General features: G+C 51.3%; 1 protein-coding gene across 3 annotated transcripts; it reads left to right on the forward strand.

Annotated features, from left to right (window-relative positions):
* The first annotated feature begins 130 nt into the window (after nt 1-130).
* On the forward strand, nt 131-15,742 carry GANAB (glucosidase II alpha subunit). 3 transcript variants are annotated; one of them, XM_055415735.2, is made up of 25 exons: nt 131-227; nt 3,274-3,378; nt 3,525-3,633; nt 3,884-4,011; nt 7,091-7,270; nt 7,750-7,815; nt 8,637-8,710; nt 8,885-8,968; nt 9,055-9,151; nt 9,392-9,572; nt 10,158-10,278; nt 10,491-10,726; nt 10,809-10,935; nt 11,037-11,116; nt 11,337-11,480; nt 11,569-11,665; nt 11,931-12,032; nt 12,204-12,447; nt 13,285-13,349; nt 13,541-13,617; nt 13,726-13,800; nt 13,952-14,065; nt 14,188-14,300; nt 14,467-14,567; nt 14,658-15,742. In XM_055415735.2, exons 1-25 carry the CDS (start codon nt 190-192, stop codon nt 14,765-14,767), a joined length of 2,868 nt encoding a protein of 955 aa, XP_055271710.1. In that variant the 5' UTR covers nt 131-189; the 3' UTR covers nt 14,768-15,742. The 3 variants fall into 3 exon arrangements, with proteins under 3 accessions (XP_055271710.1, XP_055271709.1, XP_055271711.1); XM_055415734.2 differs by having other exon boundaries at nt 132-227; nt 10,125-10,278; XM_055415736.2 differs by lacking the exon at nt 7,750-7,815 and having other exon boundaries at nt 132-227; nt 10,125-10,278.
* Nucleotides 15,743-16,333: the final 591 nt, after the last annotated feature.

Here is a 16,333-nt window from a genome sequence, read left to right on the forward strand (position 1 = left end):
CTCCCTCAAGCTCCGCCCTGGCGCCGCCCCCATGAGTATTTAGCGTAAGCCCTCCGCCAATAGGATAAACGCCCGGCCTCTGTGCGGTCGGGCCAATCAGGAGGCCGGAAGGGGCGGGCGCTAAGATACGTGGCTCAGCGCGCGCTGGGGGAGGGGAAGCTCCGGGTCAAGGAGCAAACCCGGCACAAGATGGCGGCGGTGGCGGCAGTGGAGGCGCGTAGGAGGCGGTGAGGAGCTCGGATCCCGGGGGCACGCAGGGGACGCCCCCAGGCCCCTAAATTCCGTATCTCTCCTTTCTGTATGTTCTCCTGAGACTCCGCCACCCCCGGCCTCGTGAGGACTCTGTGTTTCTCTGGGAGCCGGCCTCAGGTTTCCCCAGCCTCCTCGCATTAGATCCGCGCGGCGCTGGGGGGCCCTTGTTTCTGGGGCTCCGGACCGGTGGCTTTAGAAGGCCGCAGCCGTGCGTTCTTCTTGGTCTGGGCCGCTCTCAGCCGCTGCCCTCCCTGGCGGATTGCGGCGGTTAACGCTGCCGCTTCTTTCCTGCAATGCGCGGAGCCATCGGGGCGGGGGATGAGACGCGGCCCGGCCTCCGGGAATGCAACCTGCTGCCTTGCGGCGCCCAGCCAGGCTGGAAGCACCGTAGCCGGCAGTCTTGCTTTCCACTGCCCTTGCCCTTCTCTCGAGAGGCCCGGACTCTGCCCTGCCCTGGTATTCACGTGGACACCATCTCTGGCTTGTTCGGTGTTCACGGTCTGAGGGGACGGCTGGGGCAGGATCTCGTAAGTTCACAGTCGACCTGGATGATGATGTTCAAACACAACAATGGTTTGGTCTGCGTTCTTTAGTTAATATTACTGACAAAAAGGCTTGAAACAGTCAATCAGCGCCACAAAGTATTTACCAGGATCTAACGGATGTATTAGGGTGGGGAGAGGCGTGTACTTTTGGCAGCAGTGGAAAAGCATGGATCGTAAATTCTAGTCGGGAAACCTGTGATCTGAAACAATAAACGGTGCACCTTTCCCTGCGACTCATTCCTAACCTTGTCTTGTGACCACCACTTGCTCAGAGGCGTTCGAGGCCTTCCGGAGTTCTTAGGGCCTTCCAACAGGTTACATCTGAAAAATCTTCAGAAATCCTATCCACATTGGCATCTCTCCAAACCCATTTTATAGATGTTGTAAATAAGACTCCAGAGAGTATTTAACTCACGTACATCTGATTACTTCTGCATTGGACCGGTAGACATGGGGTCAGTGGCTCAGAGTGTCTGCTGCAGTCACTCCTGCTGGGGGGCGAGGGGGGCACTTGCTTTTGAGTTTTCTGGGAGCATTTCTTCTGCTTGTTTTGCTGCTCCTTGTTCCTGCTTGGCCTATTAAACCACAAAACCTGGTGTTTTCCTCACCTTTCTGCCTGGCCTGGTGTGCCTTGCTCTTTCTTCTGGAACTGGAGAGCTTACTCTGTTCGTAATCTCCTTTCTGGTGAATTTCTTTACCTTTAGTTTTCCAGCAGATACGGAGGCTAATGGTGGATATCGTGTGTTTAGTAGGCCCTACTCTTTGGCTACCCTGTTAGCAAGTAGCAGGATTTGAGTGGTGAGAAGTCTGTATTTTTTTTTTCCCTCTCCTATATGGAACACTTTCTCAAAGTGTACTTCTAGATCAGTCACTGGGAAAAATGCGGATTCCCTGGGACCTGGGAATTTTAACAGTCACTGCTCATAACTCTTAACAGACACTAAAGTTGGAGAATGCCTGTTCAGGATGTACTCAGAATGGAGAATATATCCTTAACAAACTTGCTTAAATAAGCCTGTTAGTCCCTTGTCTGTCATTTGATAGCATGTTGGGGAAGTGTCAGGTTTGCAGTAACCTTAGGATGATGGTCCCCTGTCAGGCAGGCCCTGCTGGTGGTTGGTGCACTGTGTTGTACATCATGAAGTACCTGAGCCCCAGAGTCACACAGAGTTCAATCCTGCTGGCTTCTCATACTGTCTGTCCAGTCTTGGATGAATTATTGAATCTTTTATGTCTCAATGTACCCATCTGAGATAAATTCCAATCCTACAGTCACCAAGAAAACAAAGGGAAAAGAGCTAGTGCATAAAAAAGTTGGTTCTGAACACTGGTTGCCCATTAGAACTGTTTTGTTATTGTTTAGTCGCTATGTCGTGTCCAACTCTTTGCGACCCCGTGGACTGTAGCCTGCCAGGCTCCTTTGTCCATGGGATTTCCCAGGCAAGAACACAGGAGTGGGTCGCCATTTCCTTCTCCAGGGGATTTTTCCCACCCAAGGTGGCTGCATTGCAGGCAGATTCTTTACCACTGAGCTGCCCCAGAAACCTTAGAATTATTTAGGGGAGTTTAAAATCTGATGCCCAGGTCCCACTTCAGTCCAGTTAGATAAGAACTTTGGGGTGAGACCTGGGCATTGACACTACTGAAAACTACAGATAAAGTTAAAAACTATATAATGCAGTTAGCCAGGCTCCTAGATGTATATTAGGACTCCGTACAAGTTGAAAGTGAAAATCGCCCAGTTGTGTCCGACTCTCTGTGACCCCATGGACTATACAGTCCACGGAATTCTCCAGGCCAGAATACTGGAGTGGGTAGCCTTTCCCTTCTCCAGGGGGTCTTCCCGACCCACGGGTCGAACCCAGGTCTCCCGCACTGCGGGCGGATTGTTTCCCAGCTGAGCCACAGGGAAGCCCAGTGCAGGTTAACTCTCGTTATTCTTTTCAAGCTCGGGTGGTGATGGTGGTGACTTACGTCAGAGACACAGGAGTGGAGGTCCTGGAGCAGGATGATTAGAGCATTAGGGGTGTTAGGACTCCAGGAAGTGTGACCAGCAGGCTGGCTGAGGGTACATCTTTAACTTTTTTCACTGTCACTCCCCCCAGCATCTTGCCCATGGAAAGGCATGGCTTAACTTTGTTTCTCTGTTCTACACATATGATACCACCACCTCCCCTGGGACTGGCTGTTACTGTGCCTTTCCTCTGAGAGGCTGATGTAACCTGAGTCAATACCTGGCCTCTGAAGGCCAAGGATCCTTTGTCCACTTCCTCTGCCTTTTGAAGGGAAGGTGTGAGTGAGTCAACTCCTCAGGCCTTACACTTAACCCTGGGTCCTGTTTGCCTTCTTTTGCTGTTTAGTGGAAGTCTTAGCTTGCTCCCCTTTTAGGGTTGTGGTGGGAAAAGGCCTTCACCTCTGAAGTGAGGCCCTTTCTGACCCTGCTCTGATTATTCCCTCGTCGTCCTTTTCCTTCTAGGTCTTGGACCGCTTTGGTACTGGCCTGTTTAGGGGTTTGTCTGGGAATTACCTTCGCTGTGGATAGAAGCAACTTTAAGACCTGTGAAGAGAGTTCCTTTTGCAAGTATGATATTTCTGGGAGATTGGAATGGAAAGTAGGGTAATGTGGGAGGTGTCTGGCAGGTGAGGTAGCGTGGGTCACTGCAGCTGATAGAAGGACTTAGGGGCCTTGGGGAACCCTACCCCCTTCTCAATTGTTTCACCTGACAGGAGGCAGCGAAGCATACGGCCAGGCCATTCTCCCTACCGAGCCTTACTGGACTCTCTGCAGCTTGGTCCTGATGCGCTCACAGTCCATCTGATCAACGAAGTCACCAAGGTCAGGGGCGAAAAGGAAGAGTCAGGTGGGGGTGGAGAAATGGCCATGGGGTAATTGGGGAAGGGGAAACCTATGGCCCACATCCCATACCATTTAACTGTGGGACTTTTACTTTGTGAGGAATTCAGATCTCAGATCCCTTAGGCAAATGGCTAGAAGGGGGAGATCCCCTCAGGAGCAAAGTGGGTTCAGAGGGCATTCCTTGGTGCAGCTCTTTCCTTTCTCCACTCCCTGACCTCTGCCCCCACAGGTGGTGCTGGTGCTGGAGCTCCAAGGACTTCAAAAGAACATGACTCGCATCAGGATCGATGAACTCGAGCCCCGCCGGCCCCGATACCGTGTGCCGGATGTGCTGGTGGCTGATCCCCCAACAGCTGGGTAAATTTCCCCTGAGAAACACAGCCATCTTCATGGCCCTTTCCTCCTTCCTAAGGAACCTTTATTTGGCGGCTGACTTTCTTTTCCACGTCGGGATAATAGATGAAGAGCACCTTGCTGCTCTCCTCAGCCTTTCTTCACCTCTTCCTTTGTTTCAGTTCTTTTCTCTCTTGATTGATTGGCCGAGCCACATGGCTTGTGGGATCTTAGTTCCCCCACCAGGGATTGAATCTGCACCCTCAGCAGTGAAAGCAGAGTCTTAAGCACTGGACCTCCAGGGAGCTCCTTTGCTTGATTTCTCTGACCCTTTATCTTTGTGCATTCAGCAGACAAATACAGCTTTCTCAGCACAAGAGGAAATCAGCAAGGCCATGGAACTTGCTTTCCAGGAACACAGTGTCTCTGTAACTGGCTCCTCCCTCCCCTTCCTGTCCTGTCCCACTGTCTTGTCTTGTCCACTTATTCTCTTTTCTGTTGTCTTTTTTTCTTTCTTTCCTCCCTCCCTCCCTTCCTCCCTCCTCTCTTTCTCCCCAGATATTCGGGATAGGATTATTCAAGTACTTGGGCCATGACACTGTCATTATTCCGTGCGTGGCTCTCTGTTCAGTATTTAACTTGGAAAATAACAAGATAAACTCTTCACCCAACCCAGACACATGCATCTTACTACCCTGTGCCCCTGGCTCCTCCAGAGGGATTGTTACGCAGAAGTTCATTGCTCCCCTGGTGTTTTGTTCTCACAGTGTGCGTGTCTGTATAAACACACATGCGTGCGTGCGTACGTGCATGTGCCTAAGCGATAAGTTACGTGATTTTGTTTGTTTTGAGCTTTGTAGGGAAAGTATTTTAGTGAATGAGGTCTTCTGGGATTTCCTTTTTTTCACTTACGTATTTAACTCTGTTGCATGTAGCTCTAGAAATTCATTTTTACTGCTGTATAGTATTATGTTATATGACTATATCCCAACCTAACTTCTCCATTTCTGTGTTGATGGGCATTTGGGTTCTTTCCCGTGTTTTACTCTTCACAGTGTTGGCTTGAGCATTCCTGTCCCTGTCTCCTGTCTCCCTGTGCAGGAGTTTCTCTGTGATGTGTAGCTAAGAGAACTACAGTGTAGAATATGGAAATAATCAGCTTTCCAAGATAAAGCCAAAGTGGCTTGCCAATGTACACTCCCACCAGCAATGTATGAGATTTACTGAACTGCATCTTCTCCAGCCCTTGGTACTGTTGGACTTAATTTTTGTCCGTGGAAGGGCTGTAGGATGATACCATGTGATGGTCTTGGCTTGCTTGTCTTTCCAGTTTATTAATGATATATTGAGCATGTCCTCATCTTTATCTATTTATCTGTCATTCTGGTTTACTCTTCTGTGAATTGGAAGTTTATGGCTCTGCTCATTTTCCTTTCATGTTGTTTGTCTTCGCTGATTTGTAGAAATTCATTAGTCTTGATACCAGTTCTTCATTATATACATGTTTTACAGCTGTATTTTCCTGGGTTGTAGCTTATCTTTTCACTTTTCTCAAATTATAGAATAATTTTAGATTTATAGGAAAGTTATAAGAATATTATGAGACTTCCTCTATACCTTGAATTCCTATGTTCCCCTGTTGTGTAACATCATTGTTGTATATTTGTCATGCTTAATGAATAGATCATTATTGTTAACTAAAGTTCTTTAAAAAAATTTTTTTAATTTTGATTTTTTCATTTTTTTAGTTGAAGTGTAGTTGATGTACACTATTATGTAAGTTCAGTTCAGTCGCTCAGTCGTGTCCAACTCTTTGCGACCCCATGAATCACAGCATGCCAGGCCTCCCTGTCCATCACCAACTCCCGGAGTTCACTCAAACTCATGTCCATCGAGACGATGATGCCATCCAGCCATCTCACTCTCTGTTATCCCCTTCTCCTCGTGCCCCCAGTCTTTCCCAGCATCAGAGTCTTTTCCAGTGAGTCAACTCATCGCATGAGGTGGCCAAAGTATTGCAGTTTCAGCTTTAGCATCAGTCCCTCCAATGAACACCCAGGATTGATCTCCTTTAGAATGGACTGGTTGGATCTCCTTGCAGTCCAAAGGACTCTCAAGAGTCTTCTCCAACACCACAGTTCAAAAGCATCAATTCTTCGGCGATCAGCTTTCTTCACAGTCCAACTCTCACATCCATACATGACCACTGGAAAAACCATAGCCTTGACTAGACGGACCTTTGTTGGCAAAGTAATGTCTCTGCTTTTTAATATACTATCTAGGTTGGTCATAACTTTCCTTCCAAGGAGTAAGCGTCTTTTAATTTCATGGCTGCAATCAGCATCCACAGGTGTATAATGTAGTGATTCACAGTATTTAAAGGTCTTACCCCATTTATAGTTACTATAAAATATTGATTATATTCTCTTGAGTTGTACAATATATCCTTGTAGCTTAAAGCCCATATTTTATTGTTTCCTTAGTTTTTAACCTAATGTCTTTTTTCTGCCCGACAGTCCCATTTAGGATTCTGTTTTATATTTAGTTGTCAAGTCTGCTTAGACTCCTCTAGATTGGGACAGTTTCTCAGAGTTTTTTCTTGTTTTTGACTACCCTGAAGGTATCTATCAATAAACCAAAACTCTGAAGTTTATGTTGTCAGGTATATTAGTCTGGTGTTCAGTTTCTAAGTTGTGTTTAAATAATCTTTCTCTACCACAGAGTCAGAAAAACGTTTCTTTATATTTTCTTCTAAAGGTTTTACTTGAAAATTTTAAGTCATAATCTGTTTGGAGTTGTTGTATCTGAAACAAGATAGGGTTGTGATACCATTTGTTTCCTCTACAGAAAATGTGTTTTTCTTGTTACCGTTATCGTTTTTCCTCCTGACCTCACTGATCTGCTACCATGTCTGTTACCTTTCAAGGTTCTGAGTATGCCTGGGTCTGTTTCCGGCTCTTTCTTTGGTTCCTTTGGTCAAACTTGTCTGTCGTGTAGTGTTACCACACTTTCTGTCTAGCTCTTAGCACTTGCCCCTCTGCTGAGTGTCATGACTGCTCTTGGCACTCTGCACGTCCTTATGTTCTTTTGATCTCTTTCCTAGGCTGTCTGTCTCTGGCCGGGATGACAACAGTGTGGAGCTCACCATCGCTGAGGGACCCTATAAAATCATCTTGACAGCACGGCCATTCCGCCTTGACCTACTGGAGGACCGCAGTCTTCTGCTCAGTGTCAATGCCCGAGGACTCTTAAATGTAGAGCACCAGAGGACCCCCAGGGTCTCGTGAGTACAGGGCTCAAGCACTGAAGGAGACCTAGTGTGAAAGAACCTAGAGGTGGTGTAGGGTCTGGCACTGGGTTCCTGGGAGGAGACAGGTTGGCAGTGCAGCCAGGTTGGGGCTGGGGGCTGGGAGATACTGACCAACAGGGAGGGTAGGAAGCAGACCTGGGTCGAAGTTTTCTCCATTTCCTGTACAGACCAGGAGGCAGTCACTTTTGTCCGTTGTCTGTACCCTGGGCACCTCCTCAGGGAGGCCTGCCTAGATCTGCCTTTCCCTCTTCCCCCTCTTACACCATCACATTTCCCAGATTTATTTTCTTCCTTTTTTTTGTTTTTGTTTTGTTTTTTTGTTTTTTGTTTTTAATTTCTTCCCCCGCCCCATCTCTGGAAGTTTGTCGACTGAAACTCACTTTTATGTTTCTGTTTTTGTGTTGGTTTTGTGCTTCCTTTTCCCCTTCCCTACCCATCTCCTCCTGCCCCAGTTTCTCGGATAAAGTTAGTCTCACGCTCGGTAGCATTTGGGATAGGATCAAGAACGTTTTCTCTAGGTAAATCCATGACCATTGGTACTGTATCTGTTCCTCTGCCCTTACCCGCCCTTCACTCTGGCCCCCAAGGAAGGTGCCCCAGACCTTTCCATGCCCTGCCCTTCATTCGCCCATTTACCCCAGCTATATGGTCTCTGGTTCCTGTCCCCCATTCCCCTGACTGGGAGCCCCCTGGGAGAAGGAAGATGAAATGTTTAGCGTCCTTGAGGAGTGTAAGGAGCGTCTTGCTTTGCCAGAGGGTGGAGAGATGCTGCTTGTTGCTGGAGTTCCTGGCTCTCAGCTGGCATGCACTGAGGCCCTGGGCAGAGCTGCTTGCCAGCTGCCCTTAAAAGCATTCTTTGGCAGAATCTCTTAAGTCCCTACATATAAGCCTGACCGTGTGTAGAGGCTTGACCATGGTTATGACTCAGTGGCCTTTGCAAAACCCTGTGTCAGGCCAAGAGGCTGAAGCCCAGTGAGGGAAGGTGGGGTCAGAGTCTCTTGGTAGAGGCAGCAGGGCCAGGACTGGCGTTCCGAACCCACGCCCTTGAACCTGCCTGCCTGTCTCTTCTGGAACGCTGGCAGAGGCTGGTGGTTGAGCCTGTGTTTGGAAGGCATCTCAGGTGGCATTTACTTCTCATTTCCCGCTCTCATGTCTCTCCCCATCCTCTGCACACTTACCTGCTCACTGGGGGTCCCTCTCCAAGCTTTAACATTCAGTCCCTTCCTCCAATGCCTTCGTTCCTTTGGACCCTTGGCTCTCTATTCCCTCACCCCTCCTTCCACTAGCCCCTCGTCCCTGCCCCCTCTGGATTGGAGCAGACAGCTCTCCTACCTTCCAGGCAAGGATCAAAAGAACCAGCTGAGGGCGATGGGGCCCAGCCTGAGGAAACACCTGGGGATGACGACAAGGCAAGTCGGTGAGGGTGGGTAGTTGGAGCACAGGGCTGGCTGGGAGGTCGGAGGGGAAAGGCCCACAAGAAATGTGAGTTTAGTCTTGCCATTAGGGATGGGATTTAGAAAACAGGCAAGGAAAGAGAGAGAACTGGTGTGTGATTGGGCAGTGGTCCACTTTTCTTCTTCCAGCCAGATGAGACCCAGGGGAAGCCAGAGCATGATGAGCCAGGAGCCTGGGAAGAGACGTTCAAAACTCACTCTGACAGCAAGCCTTACGGTAGGGGCTGGGAGAGGCTTGAGCAGAGGCACAGGGAGTCCTTGTCAAGCAGCAGCTCCAGAGCTTATCTTTTGCTTTTCTTCTAGGCCCCATGTCTGTGAGTTTGGACTTCTCTCTGCCAGGCATGGAGCATGTGTATGGGATCCCCGAGCATGCGGACAGCCTCAGGCTGAAAGTCACCGAGTGAGTCCTGGAGTGACGTCAAGGTCGGGGGAGGGAGCGGGTCAACAGTCAGGACTGTGGGGAATGTGCATACAGATTGGACACTCCGGGTGAGCCTGGATCACTTCCCATGCCCAGGGCGCCTTTGGCAGTCAGACTTTCTGCTTGGAGAAAGGGCAGAGGGGTCAGTGTTTATCCTTCATCTTTGTCTGGGGGCTGTGTGTGCCACGGTCACCGGCTGGTCTGTCTGCCTGCCTGCAGGGGTGGGGAGCCGTATCGCCTCTACAATTTGGACGTGTTCCAGTATGAGCTGTACAACCGCATGGCCCTGTACGGGTCTGTGCCTGTGCTCCTGGCACACAGCCCCCTTCGGGACCTGGGCATCTTCTGGCTCAACGCTGCAGAGACCTGGGTTGACATATCCTCCAACACTGCCGGGAAGGTGAGAGCACAGGCGTGGGGAGGGATCAGTGGGCCTTGAGCCAGAGCCAGTGCTGGGCCATTTGCTTTGAAGAGGCTGGTAGGGTGGCCTGTCTAGGTACTTGTTGGGAATTGGGTGAGAGACGGGCCTTGGCCTCATGAGCAGCATATGAGTTCCCCAGTCACTCCCAGAAGACACACACCCATGGGGAAGGTGTTTCCTTTTCTTCATTTATCATCAATATGTTTGTTATTGAGTTTGCATTAAGAGCTAGACCCTTTTATCTATGTGGGGAATATACTGTATGTTGAGTTAGGCAAGGAAGAGGACAGAGGTTAAATAGGTAACAGGTCCAGATGAGCTCAGTGGTGGTAAGTGCCGTGAAAGAAATACAGCGGTTGGGGGAGGATGGGCAGGACTGCTTGTGAGGGGGCTGAGGGAAGCCTCACTGAGGAGGTGACATTTAACCCCAGCCCGAAGTGGCTCAAGGAGCCCGCTGTGAGAGCCCTCAGGAGAACACTGGCTTGGGAAGCAGGAGGGTGGGGTCGGACCTCTCTCTGGTCCTCCCTGCAGACCCTGTTTGGGAAGATGCTGGACTACCTGCAGGGCTCTGGGGAGACTCCACAGACGGACGTTCGCTGGATGTCTGAGAGCGGCATCATCGATGTCTTCCTGATGCTCGGGCCCTCTGCCTTCGATGTCTTCCGGCAGTACGCTAGTCTCACAGGTATGTGGCCCCCCTACTCCGTCAGCCTGCAGCCTGCTTTCCTGATCCTTGTCTCCCTGAGATGGGTGACTGTGAGTTTTCAGCAGTCCTGTGCTTCGGCCTATTCTCTGGCCCGGTCCCCTTGTATCTCCCTGAATTTCTGAGCATCTCCATTGGCTCCAGGTTGAGCCTGACCCTGCTGTGACCCCGTCCCCCCCACCCCGAACCTGCAGGGACCCAGGCATTGCCCCCGCTCTTCTCCCTCGGCTACCACCAGAGCCGCTGGAACTATCGGGATGAGGCTGACGTTCTGGAAGTGGATCAGGGTTTCGATGATCACAACCTGCCTTGCGATGTCATCTGGCTGGACATTGAACATGCCGATGGCAAGCGGTATTTCACCTGGGACCCCAGCCGTTTCCCTCAGCCCCGCAACATGCTTGAGCATTTGGCCTCCAAGAGGCGGAAGGTAAGAGGGCTGCAGCCGTGGTTGGTTTTCTCAGGCATGATAGCCCTGGAGAGCTCTGACCACCCATGGTCCTTGCCCACAGCTGGTGGCCATTGTGGACCCCCACATCAAGGTGGACTCTGGCTACCGCGTACACGAAGAGTTGCAGAACCTGGGTCTGTACGTTAAAACCCGGGATGGCTCTGACTACGAAGGCTGGTGCTGGCCAGGTAGGTGGGCCCAGAAATGAAGGGGGACGATTGGGAGACCGGGGAGCTAGCATGGAGGCCGGTTTGCCCTTCGTGGGTTGAAAGCCATCCTTGAATTCTAGGCGCAGCTGGTTACCCTGATTTCACCAATCCCAGGATGAGGGCCTGGTGGGCTAACATGTTTCACTTTGACAATTACGAGGTACGGCAGCCTGTCTTTCCCACACTACCTCTTGGAGTCAGTCTCTGCCTGCCAACCCTGCTGTGGTTATTTGCTTGTAAGATATCAGGGCCCTTTGATGATCCTGGGAGGACCCTGAGAGGTGCATCTCTCTGGACTCCTAGGAGCTCTCTGCCCTCACACTGTTCGTCTTCTTCCTCTCCTCTGTCCCCTGTTCCCATTTTCTGCCTTGTGTTCTCAGGGCTCGGCTCCCAACCTCTATGTCTGGAATGACATGAACGAACCGTCTGTGTTCAACGGTCCTGAGGTCACCATGCTCAAGGATGCTCAGCACTACGGGGGCTGGGAGCACCGAGACGTGCACAACATCTATGGCCTCTACGTGGTGAGGGACTGAGGGGAGACCGAGGCCGAGGCCCGGCTCTGGCCTGGCTGGCCGCGCCCCTTACCCCCTCTCTCCTGTTCCCACGCAGCACATGGCGACGGCCGATGGCCTGGCGCTGCGCTCCAGGGGCCTCGAACGCCCCTTTGTCCTGAGCAGGGCTTTCTTCGCTGGCTCCCAGCGCTTCGGTAAGATTTCGAGGAGAGATTTGGCAGAGGGACCTGGCTCTGGTTCTAGGGGAGGTCTGTCCATGCAGCCATCCTTTGAGTGGTGCGCATTTAAAGGGAGGCAGGATATGGGGTGGCCAGTCCCTGTTTGAGTGCTCTGGTGAACTCCGCCACTTTCAGTAGGACCTTGGGGGCCCCAGTGCAGGTGTGACAGGTCAGAGAGGTCCGCTCTCTTAAAGGCCAACCCTTCACCGTGTGTAAACTCCCTCCCGCTTCTCTTCCTCAGGAGCCGTGTGGACAGGGGACAATGCTGCTGAATGGGACCACATGAAAATCTCGATTCCTATGTGTCTCAGCTTGGGGCTAGTGGGACTTTCCTTCTGTGGAGGTGAGAGGAGGAGGAATCTGGGACCTTGGTTTGGTGGGAGAGGGGCCAGGTAGAGGGCACAGATGGACCCGAGGCTTGAGCAGAGAACCAGTAGTCTAGGCCGGGGCCTTTGGTGGTTCCTTAGCCCTCCTTCACCCTCTTTCCAACTGGCTTTCTTCCTCCCCTCTCCAGCGGATGTGGGCGGCTTCTTCAAAAATCCAGAGCCAGAGCTGCTTGTGCGCTGGTACCAGATGGGTGCCTACCAGCCATTCTTCCGGGCTCATGCCCACCTGGACACTGGTCGGCGAGAACCGTGGCTGTTACCGTCTCAGTACCATGACATAATTCGAGATGCCCTGGGCCAGCGATACTCCTTACTGCCTTTCTGGTATACCCTCTTCTATCAGTCCCATCGCGAGGGGATCCCGGTCATGAGGTAAGGCATTCACTTGGGTCTGTGGAGAGTGGACTGAGGTGGCTGGGAAGACAGTGGGGATGGGGCTCCATCTGTGGGCTCTTTTCTTCATTCGCCAGGGCCTTGTAAAGGAGGGAAATCTGATTGCAAGGGGAAGAGTGAGAAGAGACCAGTGGGGATGAATAGCAGTAAACGTCCCTAAGTGCTTATGACATGCCAGGCATCATCCATCACTCCCCGCAGAGCCTGAAACAAGTTAGACAAGTGTCCTATCCTTGTGAGGAAGACAGAGAGACGTGTAGACAAATATGTAAATATGAAAATTGTCAACACTGACAAGCTGTTTGTAAAAAGTAGAACAGGGTAATGGAATTAAGTTCCACAAACAGGCCATGTAAAGATGAGGCTTGTCTGATGAGTAAGACAGCCACTTGTGATCCAGAGGAAGAATGTTCCAAGTAGGAAAGATTGCAAGTGCATACATTATGAAATGGAAACCAGTTTGGTATGTTCCAGGGGTAGGAAAAAAAACAGTGTGTCTCAGGGGTAACGAACCAGAGGGAGAGGTAGGTGAGGTGGAGTGGAAAATACGACCTGATCCTGGAGGACCTTACAGGCCAGGATAATAAAGTGGCCACTGGAAGGTCGCTCTGCAGAAGGAGTGGGTAGGAGGCAGCAGGGAGGTGGGTTGGGAAACCGGATGTCTGGTCCAAGGTTAGGTTGCATAGCTGAAGCGTTACTGGCTGCCAGATCCAGGTCTGACCCCTGTGCTCTTCTTATTGCCAGTTCCTGGGGTAGCAGCTTTGACTTCCACCAAAACAGCAGCTGTCTTCCTTTCTTGTCTTGCTTCCTTCCTAGGCCCCTGTGGGTGCATTATCCTAAGGATGTGACCACTTTCAGCATAGATGATCAGTTCCTGCTTGGTGAGAAACAAGGACAGTTAGTGGTGGGTTGGGGTAGGGCTGAGAAGAAGCAAGCACTGTGGGGGATATGTCTGTGGATATGCAGGAAGGGAGGAGGGTCAGAGGCCGCTGGTGCAAGGGGGCAGGTGCTTTAGGGCTCTCTCTTTGGGAACCGATCCCCCCAATTCAGAGTGAATTCTGCCATGTTTTAGGGGATGCATTGCTGGTTCACCCTGTATCAGACTCTGAGGCTCATGGTGTGCAGGTCTATCTGCCTGGCCAAGGGGAGGTGAGTTAAGGAAGGGCATGGTGGGGAAAGAAGGTGGATGTCAGAGAGGGTGAAGAGAGCGGGGTCCTCTGTGCAGCGAGTGACCGAGGCTATCTTCTGCACACACAGGTATGGTATGACGTTCAGAGCTACCAGAAGTATCATGGTCCGCAGACCCTGTACCTGCCTGTAACTCTAAGCAGTGTGAGTATGCCTGGCCCACCCGCCAGCTCCATGTGCCTCTAGGTTTCCAGAAGGGGAGAAAGTGTGTATGCTGGAGTCCAGTTCCTAAGGGAGCACAGACTTGCAAGAGGTACAGCACCGCTGCTTCATGCCAGCACTGGTCTCGCCCTAGATCCCCGTGTTCCAGCGTGGAGGGACCATCGTGCCCCGGTGGATGCGAGTGCGGCGCTCTGCAGACTGCATGAGGGACGACCCCATCACTCTTTTCGTCGCACTCAGCCTCCAGGTGAGCGCTGGGCAGGGAGCCGCTGCCTCCGTCCGCACACCCTCCTGGGATGAGTCCCCCAGGGCAGGTGCTCCTCACTCCCTGTGGGGCTCAGGCTCTCACCTGTCCCACTTCCTGCTCAGGGTACGGCCCAAGGAGAGCTCTTTCTAGATGATGGGCACACGTTCAACTATCAGACTCGCCATGAGTTCCTGCTGCGTCGTTTCTCATTCTCTGGCAACACCCTGGTCTCCAGGTAAGGAGGAAGTCCTTTCTTCCTTGGCAGCCTTTGCAGGAGGAGGAGGCTGGGCCCTGGGATGTGCATAGCTCACTGTGCTCTCCTGTCATGACCTTGCTCTGCTCTCCTCCTTTCTGCTCTGATAATTGTTTTCCTGTTGGCTGTCCGTTTTTGCTTCCTCCAGCTCCGCAGACCCCAAAGGCCACTTTGAGACACCAATCTGGATTGAGCGGGTGGTGATAATAGGGGCTGGAAAGCCAGCAACCGTGGTACTCCAGACAAAAGGTGAGTGATCTGGCCCCCAGGTTGGGGACCCCTGCCTATGGAAAAGTAATTGCTCTTTGATCCTGGCACTCTTTCTTCCTCCTCCATCAGGATCTCCCGAAAGCCGCCTGTCCTTCCAGCATGACCCGGAGACCTCGGTGTTGATCCTGCGCAAGCCTGGCATCAGCGTGGCATCTGACTGGACTATTCACCTGCGATAACTGAAGGGATGTTGGGGTGGGGTGTGATGGTCATGACAGTTACTCTTCCTTCTGCCCTGGAGTTTGACCTTCCCCAGACTTCACCTTTCTGATCTCAAGGTCCAGGTTCTGCCAGCATCTGGGCAGGATGAGAGGGCTGTCCCTGGGCTCTGAATTTCTTTTGTGATCTCCCGACCTCTCCCACCCCATTGACATTAAATCTCCCTTCATCTCCAAATATCCTGTTGCTCTAACTGGAGCACGTTTGCCTGTGAAGACCCGGGGATCACAGGGCTCTTGCTGCCCTTTGCTTTCTTTTGGGAGCCCTCAGTCTCCCCCACACCCTCTCCATTTGCTCCCCTTGCGTGTTGATGCCATTTCTTGGAAGAAGATGACGGCAGCTTTGGGCCTCCTCTTCTCCTTCCCCTCCCTTCCCCACCAGACTGCTCCTCCATCCTTTTATTTCTTCCTCCTGGTTCTTCTCTGTTGTCAGCCCTCCCCTGATACTCTGGGACCACCCCTTACCCTGAGAAGGGATGAATGGATCAAAGGAGTGAGGTTGCTGTAAATCATTCTCTTCCCTGGCATCCCAACCTTTCCTCTCCCTGCTTCTATCTAGAGCTGCTGCGGTTCTGACAGGGGCGTTCTACCGCTCCTGTCCCTTGGGGGAAAGAAGTTTACACTCCTCAAGAGGGGGGTGAGCAAGACTTCTTTTGCCTCCTAAAATTTTGTCCCCTTGAGGGGCATTCAAGATGGAGAAATCAGTTGTGGTTTCATGGAATCACGGTCACCTGTATTTATTGCTGGGAGGAGGCTGAGGGTGGGGGACATGATCATGTGTGCCCAGGGCTGGCCCAAGGCCCTGGGTAGCGGGTAGGGGAGAACTCACTGGGGACAAGGGGGTGGGGATATTTGTGGGAATTTTTTTTTACTTCCTTTTGGCCCCCAGCTGTGACAGGTTTTGATAAAAGAAACAATAAAGAGAGAAACCATTAATTACTGTTGGTATCTGGATTCTAGTTCTGGCCTGAATCACAGACCCTTAAAAGCCCGAGGACCTGACGTTTTCAGCCTATACCTCACTGGTTGAGCAGAATGAGTGAGTGCAAGCCTTCATCAGCTTGCTTGATGCCAGTATGTCATGAAGGAACCCAGCAAGATCGTCAGACTTTAGTGGCCCTAGTTCAGTGGTGACTAGAGCTAATGGGGTCCCTCTGGAAATAGCTGTATGTTAGATGTTCTGGAGAAGGAAATGGCAACCCACTCCAGTACTCTCGCCTGGAAAATCCCATGGACAGAAGAGCCTGGTAGGCTACAGTCCATGGTCGCAAAGTCAGACAGAACTGAGTGACTTCACTTTTAGATGTTCTCACACTGAAGACTGCTTTTCTTTTTTTAAAATTTATTTTTGGCTGTGCTAGGTCTTCACTGCTGCGTGGACTTTTCTTCAGTTGTGGAGACTGGGGGCTACTCTTCACTGCAGTGCATGGGCTTCTCATTATGGCGGCTTCTCTTGTTGCAGAGCATGGGCTCTAGGGCGCTCGAACTTCAGTAGTTGTGGCTCGTGGCCTCAGTAGTTGCAGTTAC

The sequence above is a fragment of the Moschus berezovskii genome, chromosome 25 (assembly GCF_049115385.1).
Source record: "Moschus berezovskii isolate FMDL1 chromosome 25, NW_MosBer_1.0, whole genome shotgun sequence".
Classification (NCBI taxonomy): domain Eukaryota; kingdom Metazoa; phylum Chordata; class Mammalia; order Artiodactyla; family Moschidae; genus Moschus; species Moschus berezovskii.